Genomic DNA, 17,353 nt, shown 5'->3' on the forward strand with positions numbered 1-17,353 from the left:
AGTACTGGGCCACTTGTTAGCGTGGGACCAAATTCAGTTTGATAATAATAAATTGAGGCTATTCGATATTTAATTGCAAATCATGATAATTGCAAACAACTTATTCCTTATTTGCAGAAACCCTCGAGTAGCCTGCAGGAGCGGCATTCTGCCCAGCATGGACCTGACTAAATGGGCTGAGTTTCCAAATCCAGACGTAAGTCACGGTGCTTTCCTACTTGGCAAGAAAAAGTAGCTCACCCGTAGTTCATGAGAAAATTTCTTTTAGAAATGTTGATTTCCTTAAAATCTCCCTGCATCCGAAGTTGGCTCAGCAGGAATTGTAAATAACATCTTATAGATTCTTATAATTTTATTTTTCACTTAATGCCGTATTTATGATTATCATCATCGTCTTGACTGCTGCCAACAACCATTCTGTGAACAATAACAATAATGACGAATGATAAACTTTGTACATTAATGTGTGCCTATTGAAAGTTGAGTATTTTTTTTTGTAAATATTGTATTATTTTGTAATATGATTGTTACTAATATTTGGTTTAATGCAATATTAAATTATTAATTTTACTCTAAATTAGTAGATAACATTTGAAGTGTGTGAATTCGGATGGGAGTTTGCCTGAGAGTGAAATGAATTCTTTCCAATGTCAAGGCTAAATAAAATCTACACGTAACCCGGGGACCGAGAATAAAGTCACAAGAAAAGATCGCGATAAAATTTCCAATTCATTAAGGTAGCCGGTAAAAAAAATTCATAGGAAAAATAAAACTAAATTTTAGGAATTTATTTACAATTTTAAGCAAGCAAAATAATAAAATGTAAATACTGAAGTCTCTCACACTTTGTATAAGTATCGTAAACAATTAAGTCATTGAAACAGAAAATATTTTTAGTAATTAACTGGCGATAATAGCTGATACTTACGTTACTACTAAGTACGTGATGGCATTAAATGCAAATGCTACAGATTTCAGCTTATTAATATCCAAATGAAACGCCTAATATAATAAAAATCGAGGAGAAAGAAAAACACGACGAGCTTTCTTAGTTTGGAAAATAATATATAAGTACAATAATGGTGGTTACATTCAAGTAAAATAGGTAATCAAGAAATTAAGACAATCTTTTACATTTTCTTTAGTTTCCAAACTTAACAATGGCCTTGTAAAGTTCTAACATTTCTCTCTTTCATGAAATAGAAAGATCATGCCATAAAGCTAAATATGAGATACATTAATTATGAAGTGTATTGATATGAAGCAAGAAAAAGAAATATAAGAGAAGTAACGGAGCTTAAAGAAACTCGCAGACTTATTGCTATGACTGTGCAGTACTTTTTTCTTCCTACATTCATGCAGGTGACTCTAGGCTATCGTACATTTTTACCGTGACTTCCTGCAATCTTTTTCGGCAAAATGCCTACTTACTTCTCTTTTTTTAGATTTCATCATGTCATTTCCGATATGAATGATTCTCCAAAAGTACTTCTTCTCGTACTAGTCATTCCTGTAAAAGTTTTATTGATTTCCATTGAAAAAATGTAAGCTGGTAAACAATTTCTTGTGGGCTCTCTCTCAATGGCACCACAACCCAATTAATTGGGTCCTGGCCTCCACGATCTTATTCCGTCAGTCATCCCTCTACCTCTTGCAGCCTCCAGTTTCTAGTACGCAATAGCTGCCTAGCATCCTGCGTCACACTGTCAAACCATCTCAGCTTGGGTCTCCCGACTCTCCTTTTGCGGTCAGGTACTTTCTGTTGAAGCTTATACGGTATCTCTTCCTGGACCATTCTCGCGACATGTCCGGCCCATCTAAGCCTGATTAGTTTAATCAACCTATAATATTCGGCTCTTTCATCGAGCATACGGCTCCCTGTTTGTTTTGCGTCTCCAATCGTGTTCTCTCGTATTGGGCCGAAGATCTTATGCAGTATTTTTTTTTTCGAATATTAAAAGGCGGCGTTCGTCTGTTCTCGTGGTTGTCCAGGTTTCGGAATCATATACCAGGACCGGGCAAATAAAGAGTTTTATAAATTCTTAGTTTGGTTGCCCTGTCCTGCAACTCATGTGCCTATAAAGGCCGAAGTAGCACTTATTCACGGATATGATCCTCCTGCTGATCTCAATCGAGACGTCACTTCTAGTAGTTATTAGGGATCCCAGGTAGGCAAAGCTGTGGACTTTCTCAAATGAGTAGTCGCCGACTCTAAGAGGGCCTTCAAACCTTTGATCAATTGTTAAAAATTTGGTTTTACTTTCGTTTACACCAAGGCTCATTCTTCTGCCAGCCTTTTCTATCTCCTCAAAAGCAGTTCATACAGCATCGGTAGATCTTTCTATTATGTCGACATCGTCGCCAGGAGTTCTACACTCATGAAAAATAGTTCCGGTAGTTTGTATTCCGGATTTTCTAATAACCCAGACCAAAGCTAAGTTGAACAATAAGCACGCTAAAGCATCAACCTACTTCAAACCATTAGAGGCTTGGAAGTTTTGGGACATATCCGACTGAACCCACACAGCACAGTTGACAGAAGACATAGTCATAGCAACATGGCGCACTAACTTTAGCTGGAATGCTGAGGTCTACCAATTTCATGTTGGCTACCTTCTTATAATCCATTTTCACGCTCTTTGACTGTTCAGTACCGGTTACCAAAATCTCTGGTGAGGTTTAATCCTATTTATGTATTTATAAACGTTAATAGACATCATTTATTTGTACATTATTTAATTTTATTTTCATTATAAATTTTATACATAGTAATTTAATAAATAATTGGAAGCATTACAATGTTTTTGATGTTAATATTTGATACAGGTTAACAAACAAACCTTTTGTAAATTATTTTATCACTCTATATATTTACCATGATAATTTATTTTCATTTGACACATTTCTGTCCTTTATCACATTAAAAAAAGGTCTATATTTTGAACAGTTTTTGATCTGCCGGCAAACAAATTCTGTTCCCAAAATAAATCTCTAATGTATACCAGATATCACGCACTCAGAACAAAGGAAATGCTTCAGAACACATAGGTACGCCCTATTTGTAACATAGGGTTACATAACAACATATACTGCCCTACATTTAGTAAATATATAACCAATTGTAACTTTTTGACGTGAATACGTCTTTAAATTTGAATCATATGGTAGCAATCCAAAAAACCTAATGATAACAAAATCGGGGGATACAATTTGGCATTATAGTTTCGAATCTATCGTCTACATCCAAAATTAAATTAGACCACTGGATAGCCAAAGGATCAAAGAATTCATTACGATATGTGAGGACTGTGAAGCATCGCGCGCGGTGGAGGAGGAAGCGCCGCCATTTTGAGATCATTTTGCTGCGTATCGAGATTTGCAATGAGTATAACTTTTGACTCGGAGAAGCTACGATGTTCGTCTAAGTTTTAAGCTGTCGTCACAATCTATCGATTGCGTATAAAACATTAGTGTAAAATAGTGACAGTGAATATAATAAGGTGTTAGAATAAAAAATATTATCACACATATATAATGTCGGCCTATACGCGTCGAAAAGCCAAAACGGTTGGAAAGGGCTTCTCAAGAACAATCGAATGGTAATAATAAAACACCATATGACCGAGTCAAACTGTTCCGGGAACGTAAAACAATGAATGCGGCCGAGCGGATCAACGACGGTGTCAGTACATCTGCAGCTGGGGCGGTTGAAATTATGGAAGTGGATGATGAAATCGCTTCTACATGGACAACGGACTGTATAGGCATAGATTGTGTTCGATCATCGATTTGTTTCCTTGATTTCATCCTAAATACATAAATAAAAATATTTTATATAAAAAATATAACCCGTTACATAAACGTATTCACGTACAACACACGGCCGTGTCCATGACACAGCCACACGTTAATTTTTTCCACACATATTATGTACATACCATGAAAAGTTTTTTCGACAATATCAAGCGAACGAAATCGAAAGTAGCTGTCTCGAGCTTTTAGTCTTTCTCTGGAAGTTGTAGAAAGTAGCTTTCTAGATCTATTTAGAGTTTCCCTGGATGTTGCCGGAAAGAGCAATACAGATCTTTAAAATATAATCCCCACGTTTTTTTCCGATAAAAGGAACTTCTCTGAAACTATTTTAAGTTGGCAAGGATTGATTTGATTTACTCACCCTTAAAGCTATTAAATCGACTAGCTAATGATCGGCTTTATGTTTCCCTGTACTTACAAGGAAAAGGAGGCCAAATCCTTCACTTAATTATTTTAACAATGTCAGTCTACTTAAGTTTTCTCAGCTTTGATCATTGGTTACGGAGACTTCGTTGCAAATAAATTTTTGCCAATTCAGCGAAGCTTGGTTACTACTTCAATAATTTAAGTAAACCTCTCAAAAAAAATAGTAATGTAAGCACAGAATCAAGTAAATTTAGAATTTCAAAACAAGCATGCCAACAGTTAAGTAAACAGTTTGATAGTAGTTTCTAATATAACAATTAAAAACTCTTCTAATTAAATACCTCTTGCTAGACGTATGCCAATTCGCCAGTCTCTTCTTTGCCTTGAATGCCATCACCAAAGTCAGACAAATTCCGCCAAGAATTATAGTTACGAATTTTTCTGTGCCGAACCCGCCCACTATTTAATGAACGTAGTATTAAATTTCCCCTTTTGTGCCACATAAGAAGTGGTGCACTCATAGATTCGAGAAAATTTGGAAAAAAGGAAAGAGTTGAGAACTTGCCAGGAGTGATGCTGATGCGAGCACCGGTTACCTTGTGAAAATGCCACCTCTAATGACTGTAGAGATCCCGAAGGATATGTATGTGCCTCATTCACATGCTCACTTATTAATGATATTGAGGTGCGGTAATTATACTCACCTTCGCTTTGAAATGAGTTTGTCCTCAACATGAGATTTTAAGTTAAGTAATCCAAAAGTGATCATAGTTAAACTCGAAAAGTCTAATTTCATTAAATCTGATTCCACGCTCTACTTAAGCAGCCTATAGAATTCCCGCCGTTTATATTTCAACTTGCAAATGCTGAGCACCCTACAGGCTGCTTCGAACTAGAGTTTTTTCAATGTTTGTTTTTTCTTTTTTTTAAATTTTAAACAAGTGAGACTCCTGGGCTAAAAACAAAATTATTAAAGCTTTTATATCTTTTATTTATGGCCATCGAAAAATTGACTAATTTGCAACTACAAACTGTGACTACATAAAACTGTTAAATGCTTAGTTTGTACAAATTCACTATCTAATAAATAAATTTTACTATAGCAAAATAACTTCTCTTTTATTAATATCACTCTTAAGTAATATTTGAAGTTAAATAAAAAAATAATATTCGAAATATAAAACCGACTTATCCAACATTATTTACAGTTGCTGTGTTTTACCAATTAATTTTTCTCCCCTGCGCAACTATTTGGATATTGATATTCGAGGTGGTCGGTGAGTTGGTTCTTATCTTAGAACGTATTACTGGTATACACTCGATATTGAAAATTGCGAGTCAAGACTTTAAGGAGGGGGGTCAAATAAATTCAAAAAATAATTTTAGAAAATAAATTCCTTTGTAATTTTATAATGCTCTCTTGAAGGATATAACCGATGCCTCACCATTCCGGCACTATAATGGAGAAGTTGTAACTATCTAAGGTGGCTCATTGTGGCTTCAAGACTTGTGGGCCACTAGGTACACTGTACTTGGCTTTTACTTATTAACTTATAAAATTATTTCACTTTGTACTGATAGACACATTAGAGATAGTGTCTGGAGGTTCTAGTTGGATCTGTCTACTTTTAGAATTGCTTTACGCGGGGTATGCTGCCAGTTGTCAATGTACTTTCTCGCAGATTATTTTAATGCTTCATGTAACATATAACATATGTGGTAAGTATTTATGTATATGTACATAAATGTAATTTACAATTTATGAGTTTTTGAAAACAAAATATATTTAATATTGGCACTTGGGTGCTGGTCCTTGCTTTGGGATGATAGTATTGTGTAGCAGAAGCAGAAGATCATAATCTATTCGATTGCACATGGTTCTATTCGATCTGCTTTGCTACTTAGTTCGATTTCCAAGAACTGCTATCTTACCTTTTATTCACTATCGTATACGATTCTGCACATAAAATATATTTCTACATTTGGTGTAGTTCTTGAATCTTGTTTATATTTAAGCCTAATACATTTACTTGAAATGTTTCTATGAACTTTCCACAATTTATAAGTCTGCTGCAGGTAAAAATACATATAATCTAAACTAAGCATATTTCACATATTTCAATAGAGAAAGGAATTAAGTTTGTTGAGAAATCTACCAAAAAAATTTGATTTGAAAAATGAAGCTGATTTATATAACACATAAACTGAACTGGTGTTATATTTTGCTCTAAATCTTACTTTGTGCCCACTAGAACTACGTTGGACCGCTAATTCATCTGCAATCCCAGATGATGAAATCACTGGTTGACTAGAAAAGTTCTAGGGAAAGCCTAGAAGGGAGCAGGCAGTAAGGACAGTTGCCTCCTACCATCACACCCTCCCAACAAATCCCTTTCTAGTTATTCTGAATAAAATTATCCCAAAATAAATGAAGAGGATTCAATATTAGGGTACATTCATTCCCATGAATACCAGAAGGAAAATCCGGTATAAGGGATAACCCATCCTGTGTTAATTAATAACACTACGATGTTTTGAAGATGGCTCTTTAAAATAATAAAACCATGGAAGCATATAACTATGCTGTAAAGCTTTACACTCTACATCCCGCTACTCCTTTTGAAAGAGATTTCAAAAAAAGTAATTCCTCAAATCAAGAAGTTGGTAGGTGTTAGGGAAGCCACGTTCCTGATTAATTTAGTAGTTTTGACGTTATGTGCCGCCTGAAAAAAATATGTGAAAATATTCTTTAAAACCATTTAACTATGACGGAAACACCTAAGTTTTCTAGGAAAATCTGAGGACGAGTAGAATTGGGAAGAGCCTTTTGCCAGGCACCTTTCCGTCTGTGCTTCCATGAAATAAATTGCCTATTTCAATTCTACACTGGCTGTTTAGGAAAGATAGGAGGTAGTTCCATGTGGAATAGGCTAGAAAAGAACTTAGGAGGCTCCGTTTTGGTCACAATCACTCCCGAGCCCTCCATCCATTGATGACTTGAATTGGGTTGAGCTTAATTTTGACTTGAGGGTTCACTATTCCCTAATATTTGCATATATCAATTCAAGACCTGCATGATTGAGTGAGCACTGGTATAAACATGTTTGATAGTGGGTGTACGGTACAGCGGGTATCCTGCTAAATCGCCAAGATACTAGATAATCAATTTTATTTACGGAACTAATCAGCTGATCAATATTAATTAAGGAGACAATGATGGTGTAATGCTCTTAAACGGAATAAAGTATCAAATCTAAAGTGCCATTAATTGATTACAGTTTTCAAGGTAATACAAATTTTTTGATAATAAATGTTGAAAGCAGAAATCAGAACAACAAATTCTTGTATTAATTTCTGATATTATTTTATTTTTGTTCTGTTAGGGGTCAAGCAGAGGAGAAAAGTCTAAAAAAAATTATACACTCGTTAATTTTCAAAACAAGGAGCATCAAGCAGTTTTTAATGTAAAAAGTGTAAAATTTATTAACAATACGAAGAATATTTCGTCGGAAACCATAAATAATGACAATTTGAGGATCAATATTTCCAATGAAAAATCTTTTAAATTTAAACCTCTTAATAAAAGTCATTTGCATGCAGAAAAATTCAAAAATAAATTAAACGAAATTGGAAAATCGTCGGTAAAACGTGAAAGGAGAAGAATAAATACGGGCTCTTCTTATGACTATGGATACAGTGATGAGATTGCAGCTGGGGGCGCGTCAAGTTCTGAAGAAGTGAGTCCAAGAGACACTTACGACATTCACGGCTATAGGCAGGATACTACAGGTTGGCAGGGAGGTGCGACTCAGCCAGCCTACTCCATACACGATCAAAGTAACAGATATGCATCGAATGGTTTTAATTCGGGAAAGCCTGTATCATTTAGAGGAGAAAACAAACAGCTTTCGGAAGAAGAGTGGCGATCAAGAGAGCAGCCGCAAGGGAGTCTTGTGCATGGTGGTCCGGCTATTTCTACCAACAACTTCAACATGCAGCACGACCAGGATGAAGAGCACCATCATCACCACTATTATGACACCCTGAGACACTCGCACCGCAATCTGCCCTCTCCGGCCAAACACAAACATTTCCATCACATCGCAAGACCTACCGCTACCAGACCTCCACTAGTACCCTACAAATTCTCCACTTCTCCCCATAGTTCAAAGTTGAGCTCGAAAACAAAGCGACCGTCCTTCTCCAGTACTGAAGATGAAGAACAATACTTTGATCCTACCAAAATGACCACAAAAGATCTTGAAGACATTTATAAAACTTACGATGATGAAATAACTACAGATTTTTTTGAGAGCGATGAATTCTCGCCACGAGAAAGTCCAAATCCAAACAGCGACAAAGATGAAACCAAACAACATGTCGAGAATATTTTCAAAACTGTTTCTAAAAGTATGAAAACTGATGGTCCTTTATCTAGGGAATCATTTTCTGATATAATGCCAAGAAATTTTAAACAATTTTGGGAATCTAACTTTAAGTTAAAGTGATAATATCAAGGAAAATAAATTATTCTTCTCATTTAATTTTATTGATCAAAAGTTAACTAAGTTTCCTTTGAGAGCGAACAATCTAAAGTTTTTAATTTTGCTGTAAAGGATGTAATGTTATTCTTAGTTTACTCAATTTTATATTTCCGTCCCTTTGCTAAAAGCTAGAAGCTGCTGCTAGCGGGAGAGGGCCCTCTGAATATCCCTTCTTTTTTCATAAAATGGACAAATACAAACAAAATAAATTAGAATTTATTGGGATATTGGGATTTTATTTGTATATCGGGAAGAAAAAAAAAGGATTTAGTGATTTTAGCCAGCAGACGAGGTACAATATTTAGGAGATAACCAGGTTAGCTGCTTTAATAATAATAATATAATAATAAAAATAATAATAATATAATAATCTGAGAGTTGTCTCGCAAATAAACTTCTTTAATATGCATTGTATTACTGAGAAAAAAATAAAAATAAATAAATAAAATTGGATAGAATACTTGACTACAGTTTTCAAATAATAAATAATTAAATAAAAACTAATAGAAACAAATAAATACCTAAATAAATAAGAAAAACAGAGGAATGAAAAAACAAAATGAGAAGAGAAGATAAAAGAAGAAAAAAAATTAATCGTAGACATCAAACAGAAGTAATTAAAGTTAAAGTAAAAAGAACATTTAAAGAAAGAACAGACAAACGTAATATTTTTGAGATTTAAACAGAACTAATAGTTGAATTCACTCAGAAACATGTATCTATATGCCCAGGCCCGTTTACAATATTTAACCAAATTCATCCAATAATTCCCATTTAAAATTGTTATAAATTCGTCATAAGTAAACAGTTTTATTAAAGTACTGAATTCTAAATTCTCGTAGGAATGGGCCAATGGCTATGAAATGAAAAACATCCTCAATTATTACTTCTAGATTACACAATGAGCATAATTTAACTCTGTCTCCAAAAGAGTACTTATTTAAATACAATATTCCCCCCTACATTTAATGATCCAGCTTATAACGTCTTGTATAAAAGATTACATAGTTAGCTGCTTTGATGAAGGCACTTCTCGCGACATACATTTTTTCTTTTAATTAACTTAATATAATTTCATTTCTTAATAAAATTATTATTTTTACACTTTTTCCAATTTGTTAAGCGAAATTTTAAACCACGGTCTCCATTCACAGATAAACATTTTAGAATATGGCACGTTTATGAGCAAGAGACAAGCAACAAGATCAACAAGCCGTATACATGGCTATTATATACCTGGTATTTCCTAGTGCAATAATTCAGACCTGTGCGACATGATGATTGGCTTTTATGTTGACCAATTGCCTTTGGAAAAATGTGCACCGCCGTCTTAGACCTTGGCAACGATTAGACCGATCCATGATAGCAATTACTTGCATTTCTTGACTTTTAACTTACATTTTACAACCAAGTCATAGAACATACGGGTGTATAAGCAAATATTACTTTCTAGGTCTTATCAAGCAATGTTTGGTTGTGTTGCAATACGTCCAACTGATCCGTTGACACCGTAAATCCATGAGAACTTGAACATTACAAGTAAAGACTTTTGACTTGAATTTTTCTATTTAGTTGTCAACTACACTCTGACCACATTGCACAGGAAAATACTAGATAAAAAACATAACCATATTTTGAATGCTAATCATGAACTATCACGCAGTTTCCATAATTACAAGCTACTTGAATACAGATGTCATTATTTTAACGTGGACGAAGATTTATTTCTGATCTTATGAATGTAAAGACAATAAAATTTGCTGAAGCCACACGATGGAGAAAAAAGTCGAGGTTAAGTGGCCAAAAGCTAAACGTGATGTACAACCTCTCTTTCTGGTGCCATCAGTAATGTCCTAACAGCAGTTACTGCTCTCATCAATTGCTTAATTTCTACGCTAATTATTTCTGAGCTTACTATTTATATTTGTACGTAGTTTTGAGTATGCAATCATCTAGAAATTACATAACCTAAGCATAAAATAAATATCTTTAATTATTAAATGCAGTATTTTTTTAACCTCCCTTGATTTTTTGTCTTTCATTTTTCTTGTCACTTTAATTTTCTACTAAGCATTATGGGGATAAACTATAAATAGTTTAAACCATAAAAATAAACGATAAAATAGTAATTTGTTATATAATAGTGCCAATTGATGGAAGAATGTAGACCCAGACTTAGCATTAACTTATAATTTTCAATAGTAATACACAAGTGATGATCATTTTCCCGCAATTTTCGAATATTATGTGGACAAAACAGAGCACGAATTATCAAATTCAATTATTCAATAAGCAAAGTCAGTTATCGAAGTAACGAAGAAAAGTTATCACACGAAAGATATAATTGGATAATCTTCAAAATATTGGAGTAAGATAATTACTTACTGTATCGAATATAAGATTTTTTTGTATAATATAATTATAACAACAATTCTGGTGATATTAGGAATTTGTATTGCAATAGACTGTATTAAACCGGTTGAAAGGAAATTAGAAATGAACAGAAATCTTGAACAAATTTTACAAAAAATATAATTTGAATAAATTTAATTAAAGAATTACAATCAAATTTCTCTGCTGCTAATCAGCCTACATACAACACGGACTTTGAAATTCAACCAAAACTAGCAGCCAGCGCTCCAAGCGGACACTAAATCGATAAATCACTGGCTCTAGTCCACCCACCCAAATTTGCTTCAAATATGCATCAAATAGTGAAAAAGAGCTGATCGCAATTGGCCACTGTCAGCTTGTACTCTCCCTTCGCGTTTTTATCGGAAACCACCTGGATGATTCTGTCCTGTCTGTGATCAACTTCTGCTAAACTTTCACTAAGGCAATTGGCCAATAAGAAGATCGAACTTTTTTTTTTGTCTTACAGCAGTGATAGGGTTCCAAGACTGACTTTTTATTGGTGCTTTTTCCACATAGTTCCCTGCTATTGTCCATTAAGGTAGTCCAGACCCCTTGGCTTTGCCGTAGCTTTTCTAAGTTACAAAAGTAACAAGAAATATCAAAAAATTAGGTCTCGTTAGTCCCAAAAAAAGGACACTACAAACCTTTTACTCTGGTACCTATGATTCCAGTAAATGAATCCAGCAAACTATCACAGTGTAAGCAACCAACGAAAACAATCAACAGCTCTGGAGATAATAAAGAGAGGGAATCCTAATTTTCTTAATTTGGTGAGCTCTGATAAATATTCAGCGGATTCATCAGAGATACTGAGGTATTCAGATTATTTAGGTTGATCCGATTTCAATGCCTACAGCTTCTCATATAACTTAGCAATAATTGATAAACTCCTCGATTTGTAGCAATCTGCTCCGCGGTGATCTTATCCTTATATCGGTTATTGTTAGATTATAACCGATATATGTACATATGTACGTAGGTTATAACAATTTCTAAAACAGTTTTTCTTCAAAAAGAATTTCAGCAATATCTACTAACAGTTTTTTTTACCGTCAACGTTCACATAGCTGTTTAGTATTTTTGCTTTAGAAATTAATTTCAAAAAGCTTTCAAACGTTGAATCAAGACTTAAAATTCTGGCTCTAAAAAGTCTTACTTTTCTAGTATCTACATTGAAAGATAAGCAAATTTCATTCAATTAAACTATTTTTATAGACAATCATTAATTTCCTCCCTAATTTCATGAAGACTTTCTTCATTTAAATTCGAAATAAGATTTCAGAAATCTTAAATCAGATAAAGTTCAATTTAAATTTATAACAAATAATTCCATTCAGAAAACTTCCTTCGCATAGCTCGAATCGTTCTTAATTCAATAAATTCAAAGTGCCTTCTATAGATTTGATTAAATTTATGGTTTATTGTCAACATAAAGTAAATTATTTGATAAAAAAAATTGTAGAACTTAATTTCGCTTTAAATTTTGTCAAACTCAAAAAAATGAATATGTTTTGACAACTATGTATGTTTTACAGCCCTGAAGATGATCTAGTTCCTAAGACGAAAGTTTGAAACAAAAAGTTGAATGAGCAAACATTTTTAAAATTTGCTTAAAGGAGAAAGGAGGGGATATAGTTTAGTAATTAGCGCAAGGAGTAAATCGGGTGAATTGAAGATTAAATGTTGGTTTCATAGTCCATCCATCTTAAGTTGGAATTGAAGTTTAGTCCAAGATGGACTGGATTGTAAAGAGTGGGGATCCGCCTTTCAGCGCAGGTACATAATGCGAGGTGCTCCTCACCTGAAGTTGTCACTTATCAGTCTTCAGATCCACTCACCGACGATATGGTAAGTTTACCACCTTCTTTCGGATCATAAATAATGTTTTCAGGAATAAATTGATTTTTACAAAAAAATTAACCAAATTCTCACACTATCATTCCAATAATATTTTCAAATTTATAAAGTTTGCTAAACCGTAATTACAATGAAGTGATACCTCCCTTCCTCCCTCCCTAGAACGGCCTAAAAACTATCCTCAAGGAAAGTTATGGATCTTCGGTGGTTAAACGAACTACCAGGTTTGATGAAATCTAGAGATAGTGGCAATCCAGTTTGGAATGTATACCATGTTCTTGAGAGAAACTCGGCTTTTAATCCTAAATAATTATATGCAAGAGTTAGGGGGTTGCATTGCAGTAGCAATAGCACTTTAAAGGAACGCCAATCCTTCACTCAGAAGGGCCTTTCATCTAATTTTCCAGGGACGCTGTTTCATGTAAAAGTTATGAAACTGGATGTATTTAATCAATAATCTAATTTGCAGAAAATCGACAAGCAGTTTCCAAGAAAATCTCACAACAAAACAAAATGAAGCGAGAAATCCATTAGGTTCTTCGGATTGAGGTTTGCTAAATTACAGTTGCTCTCTTAAAGGGATCAATTCTGATATTTCAGATATTTATTGTGAACTCACAGTGAAACAGACATAAGCAAACATTTAGGCCTTTTTTAGCGGGAATTTCCGGTCCAAAGTCCATTTCTAAAATTTGGCGATTGCAGTTCTTTCTATACTTGGTGAGGCTGATAATGCTATTTCTATATTTTTTAATCTCCGCAAACTTGGTACAATTTTTTTTATTTTCCACATTAGTAACGATACAAATTTCAACGATTTTCTGTTTTTCAGTGAATAGTTCTTAAAAAGAAAAATTGTCAACCATTTAACGGGGGCATCAAATCGGATGGAAAACTGAAAAAATGTGCTTTCTAGAGAGCACTAAGTTCTGGTTGCCACACTTGGAGACCAAAAAGCAGATCTTTGGGTTGATACTCTAAAGATAAAGCACAATTAAATGATCTACATTTAACTATTGTTTGGGCTTCAAAGCTTGTTACCCCCGGAAATATTTATTTGTTGTTTTGCTGTGCGTAATTTGTGCTCTCATATTCTGGTCCAAGAAGAATTCCGGATTGAAATTTCGTTTCAAGTACGTTAAAGATTACAATAGTATACGAGTAAACTAACTCTTTCTTTTTTTCTATATTGATGTGAAATGTGAGTGATGGCTGTTAAATTAAGTGGTTCAATTGATGAATATTAAAAATTTCGATTTGCTATAAAATGAAATTTCTGTTTTTTATTACTTATGAGCTGAACAAAGTATATTTTATTTCTACTTCAACTAAAATATACACAATGATGGTCAATATTAAAGTCCGTGACATCTTCTACATTCTACGTAAATAACGCTAATGAAAATTTAATGCAGTAAAATTACTTAAATGATATTGTTTTTAAAAATTTCTGAAATTACGAGGATTTTTTTATTTGTTTTAATAGAATTCGTAGTTGTAAGAACAGTCGTCATTTCAGATGGATGGCGCAAATTTACAGAAAACACAAACTTTTTTCGAAAGAATGAATCAAATTTAATGAAAATGCGAGCTAAAATATGAATGAATTGTTGGGTATTAGCTTATTTCTGTACTTTTGGTATTTTAATCAACCCTTATACTTAAAACTTTTTAAACTGTAAGTTTTTGTTAAGGAACTTTCTGTATCTTTTAGATAGATTTTTTTGTAATATTAATACAACACTTCCGATAAAAACCTAACGCAGTTTTTTTTTTTTTTTTTAAGAAACTTCTATTAATACTCAATTAAAAAACTGATTATCGAAATACATGAAATAAAATTATATTTTAAACCAAAACATTCCTGGAATTGAGTATTTTTTTTTTTTTATGAAACCTAGTATGCTCAGGTAATTATTTACCTTCAGGCAGGTAACGTACGAGAAGTAGAAACATCTAGAGCAAACTGATAAGTCGCTACAACAAACAAGCGAGCTATAATGGATCAAATCACAGTAATTATTTCCATTCAGATTTTAGTACCTTCCTGTTTCTGATAAAGTATCATTTTCTAAAAAGAGTGATATACATATGCTGAGCCTCTAAAAGCTTTATATGACAGAAACACACTGGTTCCTCATTATCTGGCTGCAGGAAGTAGATTTCGTCAGACGGCCTCTCAATCTTAAGAGCGAGTTTACTTGAATGCCGGAAAGAGCATCACTTTGCCTCAGGGGCACCTATCTAAAGCTAATGCCTCGTCTTTTCCGGTTATAATATTGAGCTTGCTTAGCTGTTGCTTTGTCTAGTTTAGTCTTAGCGAGTGTTCTAAGCTACCTAAGCTTCGCAATAAGTTCTGTCGACAGAAGTGTATCTGCTGAACTGCATCTTCATCTAACTGGGAATTCCTACTTACCCACAATGTTAGAATTAAAAGAAACAGGCCGACATTAAGAGGAACAATTGGAAAAATCGCAATTTGTGGGAGAAGGGGTGAGCTCCTGACTCAGAGTGTCCTGTGCAGATCGGTTCTTGTTGGACGATGGAGATACTGCTAACTGAAAAAACTGTCAGCCAATGATCTGTGTTTCAGAAGTGGATGATGCTGGGGCTGATGGCGTTGCTACTGTGCCACGTGTCGTCGGGGCATCTGGCTGCCTGCATACTGTAAGTATCCCCTAAGTGTTCTTCCTTTTCAATTAGACAGCTACTTGAAAACAATCTGATGCGTTTCACTTCCGTGTTCTATATCACAAAAAAAAAAAAATTCTCTAATTGGATAATGGTTAGCTATGGAACATCTGACTGCTATAACATGGAATAAGGTCATTGTAAAACTGACAAATCTGTTAACAATTCATGTTAGATAACACATTACGTAATAATTGTAGACTGCAGGAGAATGAGGAGCCTGCGAGTGAATCGCAAGCGCCGACACAATGCCACCCTTATTATCGCTACTCAATTCTCTAGTCTATTCACATGAATTCCTTCAACTTTCAGTTTAACCGAGCTTCAAATTAATTACCACCAATAGGATTTATTCAAAATACCAGCATTAGTAGTGAGACAGAGGAGTTTTCTCCAGATGACTAGTATAACATAGTGTTCTTAACAGGCGCACCAATCTCATACTAAGATTATAAATGTGCCTCCGGTACTGAAAACAAAGACCTAGTGCTAACGATCTCCCATCTCGTGGTAATACCAAAAACCAAAAACTCTATAAGGACACGAAGAAATCATTCTCCTTTCTTACTGCCCGGCACTGTGGATGGCCTGAAGAAAAGTCAGAAGTGACTTTAATAGAGTAGACTTCTTACTTCATATGTTTCAGCACCTTCTCCGTAACTAGAAAGACCAGGTTTTGTACGAAACGTAACACCAAATTTAACATACTTTCCCCATAGCATGCAATAAACTAAGTTCTCTTCACTCCCACTTCCCTATACACATGTTAACACTCACGTAAAGTACTTAAACTTTCTTTTCCCAACATTTCAGCCAGAAAACTCAAGTATTTTTCTTAACATCTGATTTTTGACCAGTAGGACAGGGGGGAGGTGCTACTCACATAAACTGTTACCCAGTTTATTAGTGTGACAAATTATTTTGAAAACATCTTGCTGTGACGATTTGTTTCCAAGATTGTTGATTAGTAGGTAAGCAAGGTGAGATAACTAACTGTACATTGCAATCACTCACCATTTAGTTGCAGATAAAACAACTTTATTTTATAGGGACGAAGAGTTATGAACAATTTCCAGCAGAACGTTCGAGCTGGAAACTGATAAGTAAGTTCCAAGTTAATGAAGTCAGCACACTAAACAAGAAGAGATTTTGAAACTTTAATATGAAGTTTAAATTTATGGTCGAACATAATACTTATAGTAAAATTGTTATGACAAATATTTTACTTTTGATTTAATATTGTTTAGGTAAATCGTATTTTGATGAAAATAACAGTATTCTAGTAAAAAAATTCTATACTGAGCTTTCCATACTCTTGGTTCTAAAAGTCTTGTCTAATCATGTGAAATATTTTTCGAGTAAATTCCCCCCCCCCCAAAACGGATATCCCCAGCTATCTTAAATTATTAAAATTACCATTCGTTTACGCTCCTGGCCACTTTCACATTTGTAGTTTTTTCAAATTTATTTATAACTTTTTTAATTATTTATTTTGCTACTGCAATCAAGTGTACGATAAGCAAAAGAGATGAAAGATAGAGGCTTAGTGCAAATACACGAATATATCAAATTTATATTTAAAATCAATAATTTACAATAACGATCTAATGTGTTTGTATCAGACTTGGGCAAAAATTTAATCAATTAAAAACAATTGAATTAAACCG

The 17,353-nt window shown here is 34.0% G+C and overlaps 2 protein-coding genes across 3 annotated transcripts in view; one reads left to right on the forward strand and one right to left on the reverse strand.

The window, feature by feature from the left end:
- The window catches only part of LOC141448485 (salivary peroxidase/catechol oxidase-like), a 72,301-nt gene that overhangs the window by 24,461 nt on the left and 30,487 nt on the right, over window positions 1-17,353 (forward strand). The window contains exons 17-18 of one of the 2 annotated variants that reach the window (XM_074116863.1): window positions 118-196; window positions 7,563-10,691. In XM_074116863.1, the coding sequence (XP_073972964.1) occupies window positions 118-196; window positions 7,563-8,687 (1,204 nt within the window). In that variant the 3' untranslated portion in view covers window positions 8,688-10,691. Of the gene's footprint in view, window positions 1-117; window positions 197-7,562; window positions 10,692-15,588; window positions 15,663-17,353 lie in introns of those variants that run through there. The other variant, XM_074116864.1, reaches the window with a different exon arrangement.
- The window catches only part of LOC141448486 (uncharacterized), a 41,482-nt gene continuing 24,374 nt past the window's right edge, over window positions 246-17,353 (reverse strand). The window contains exon 2 of the mRNA XM_074116865.1: window positions 246-417. The gene's annotated coding sequence lies outside the window, so the exon portion shown is untranslated. The remainder of the gene's footprint in view (window positions 418-17,353) is intronic.

Source organism: Rhodnius prolixus, unplaced genomic scaffold (genome assembly GCF_049639745.1).
Source record: "Rhodnius prolixus isolate KJV_2025 unplaced genomic scaffold, Rpr scaffold_43, whole genome shotgun sequence".
Lineage (NCBI taxonomy): Eukaryota > Metazoa > Arthropoda > Insecta > Hemiptera > Reduviidae > Rhodnius > Rhodnius prolixus.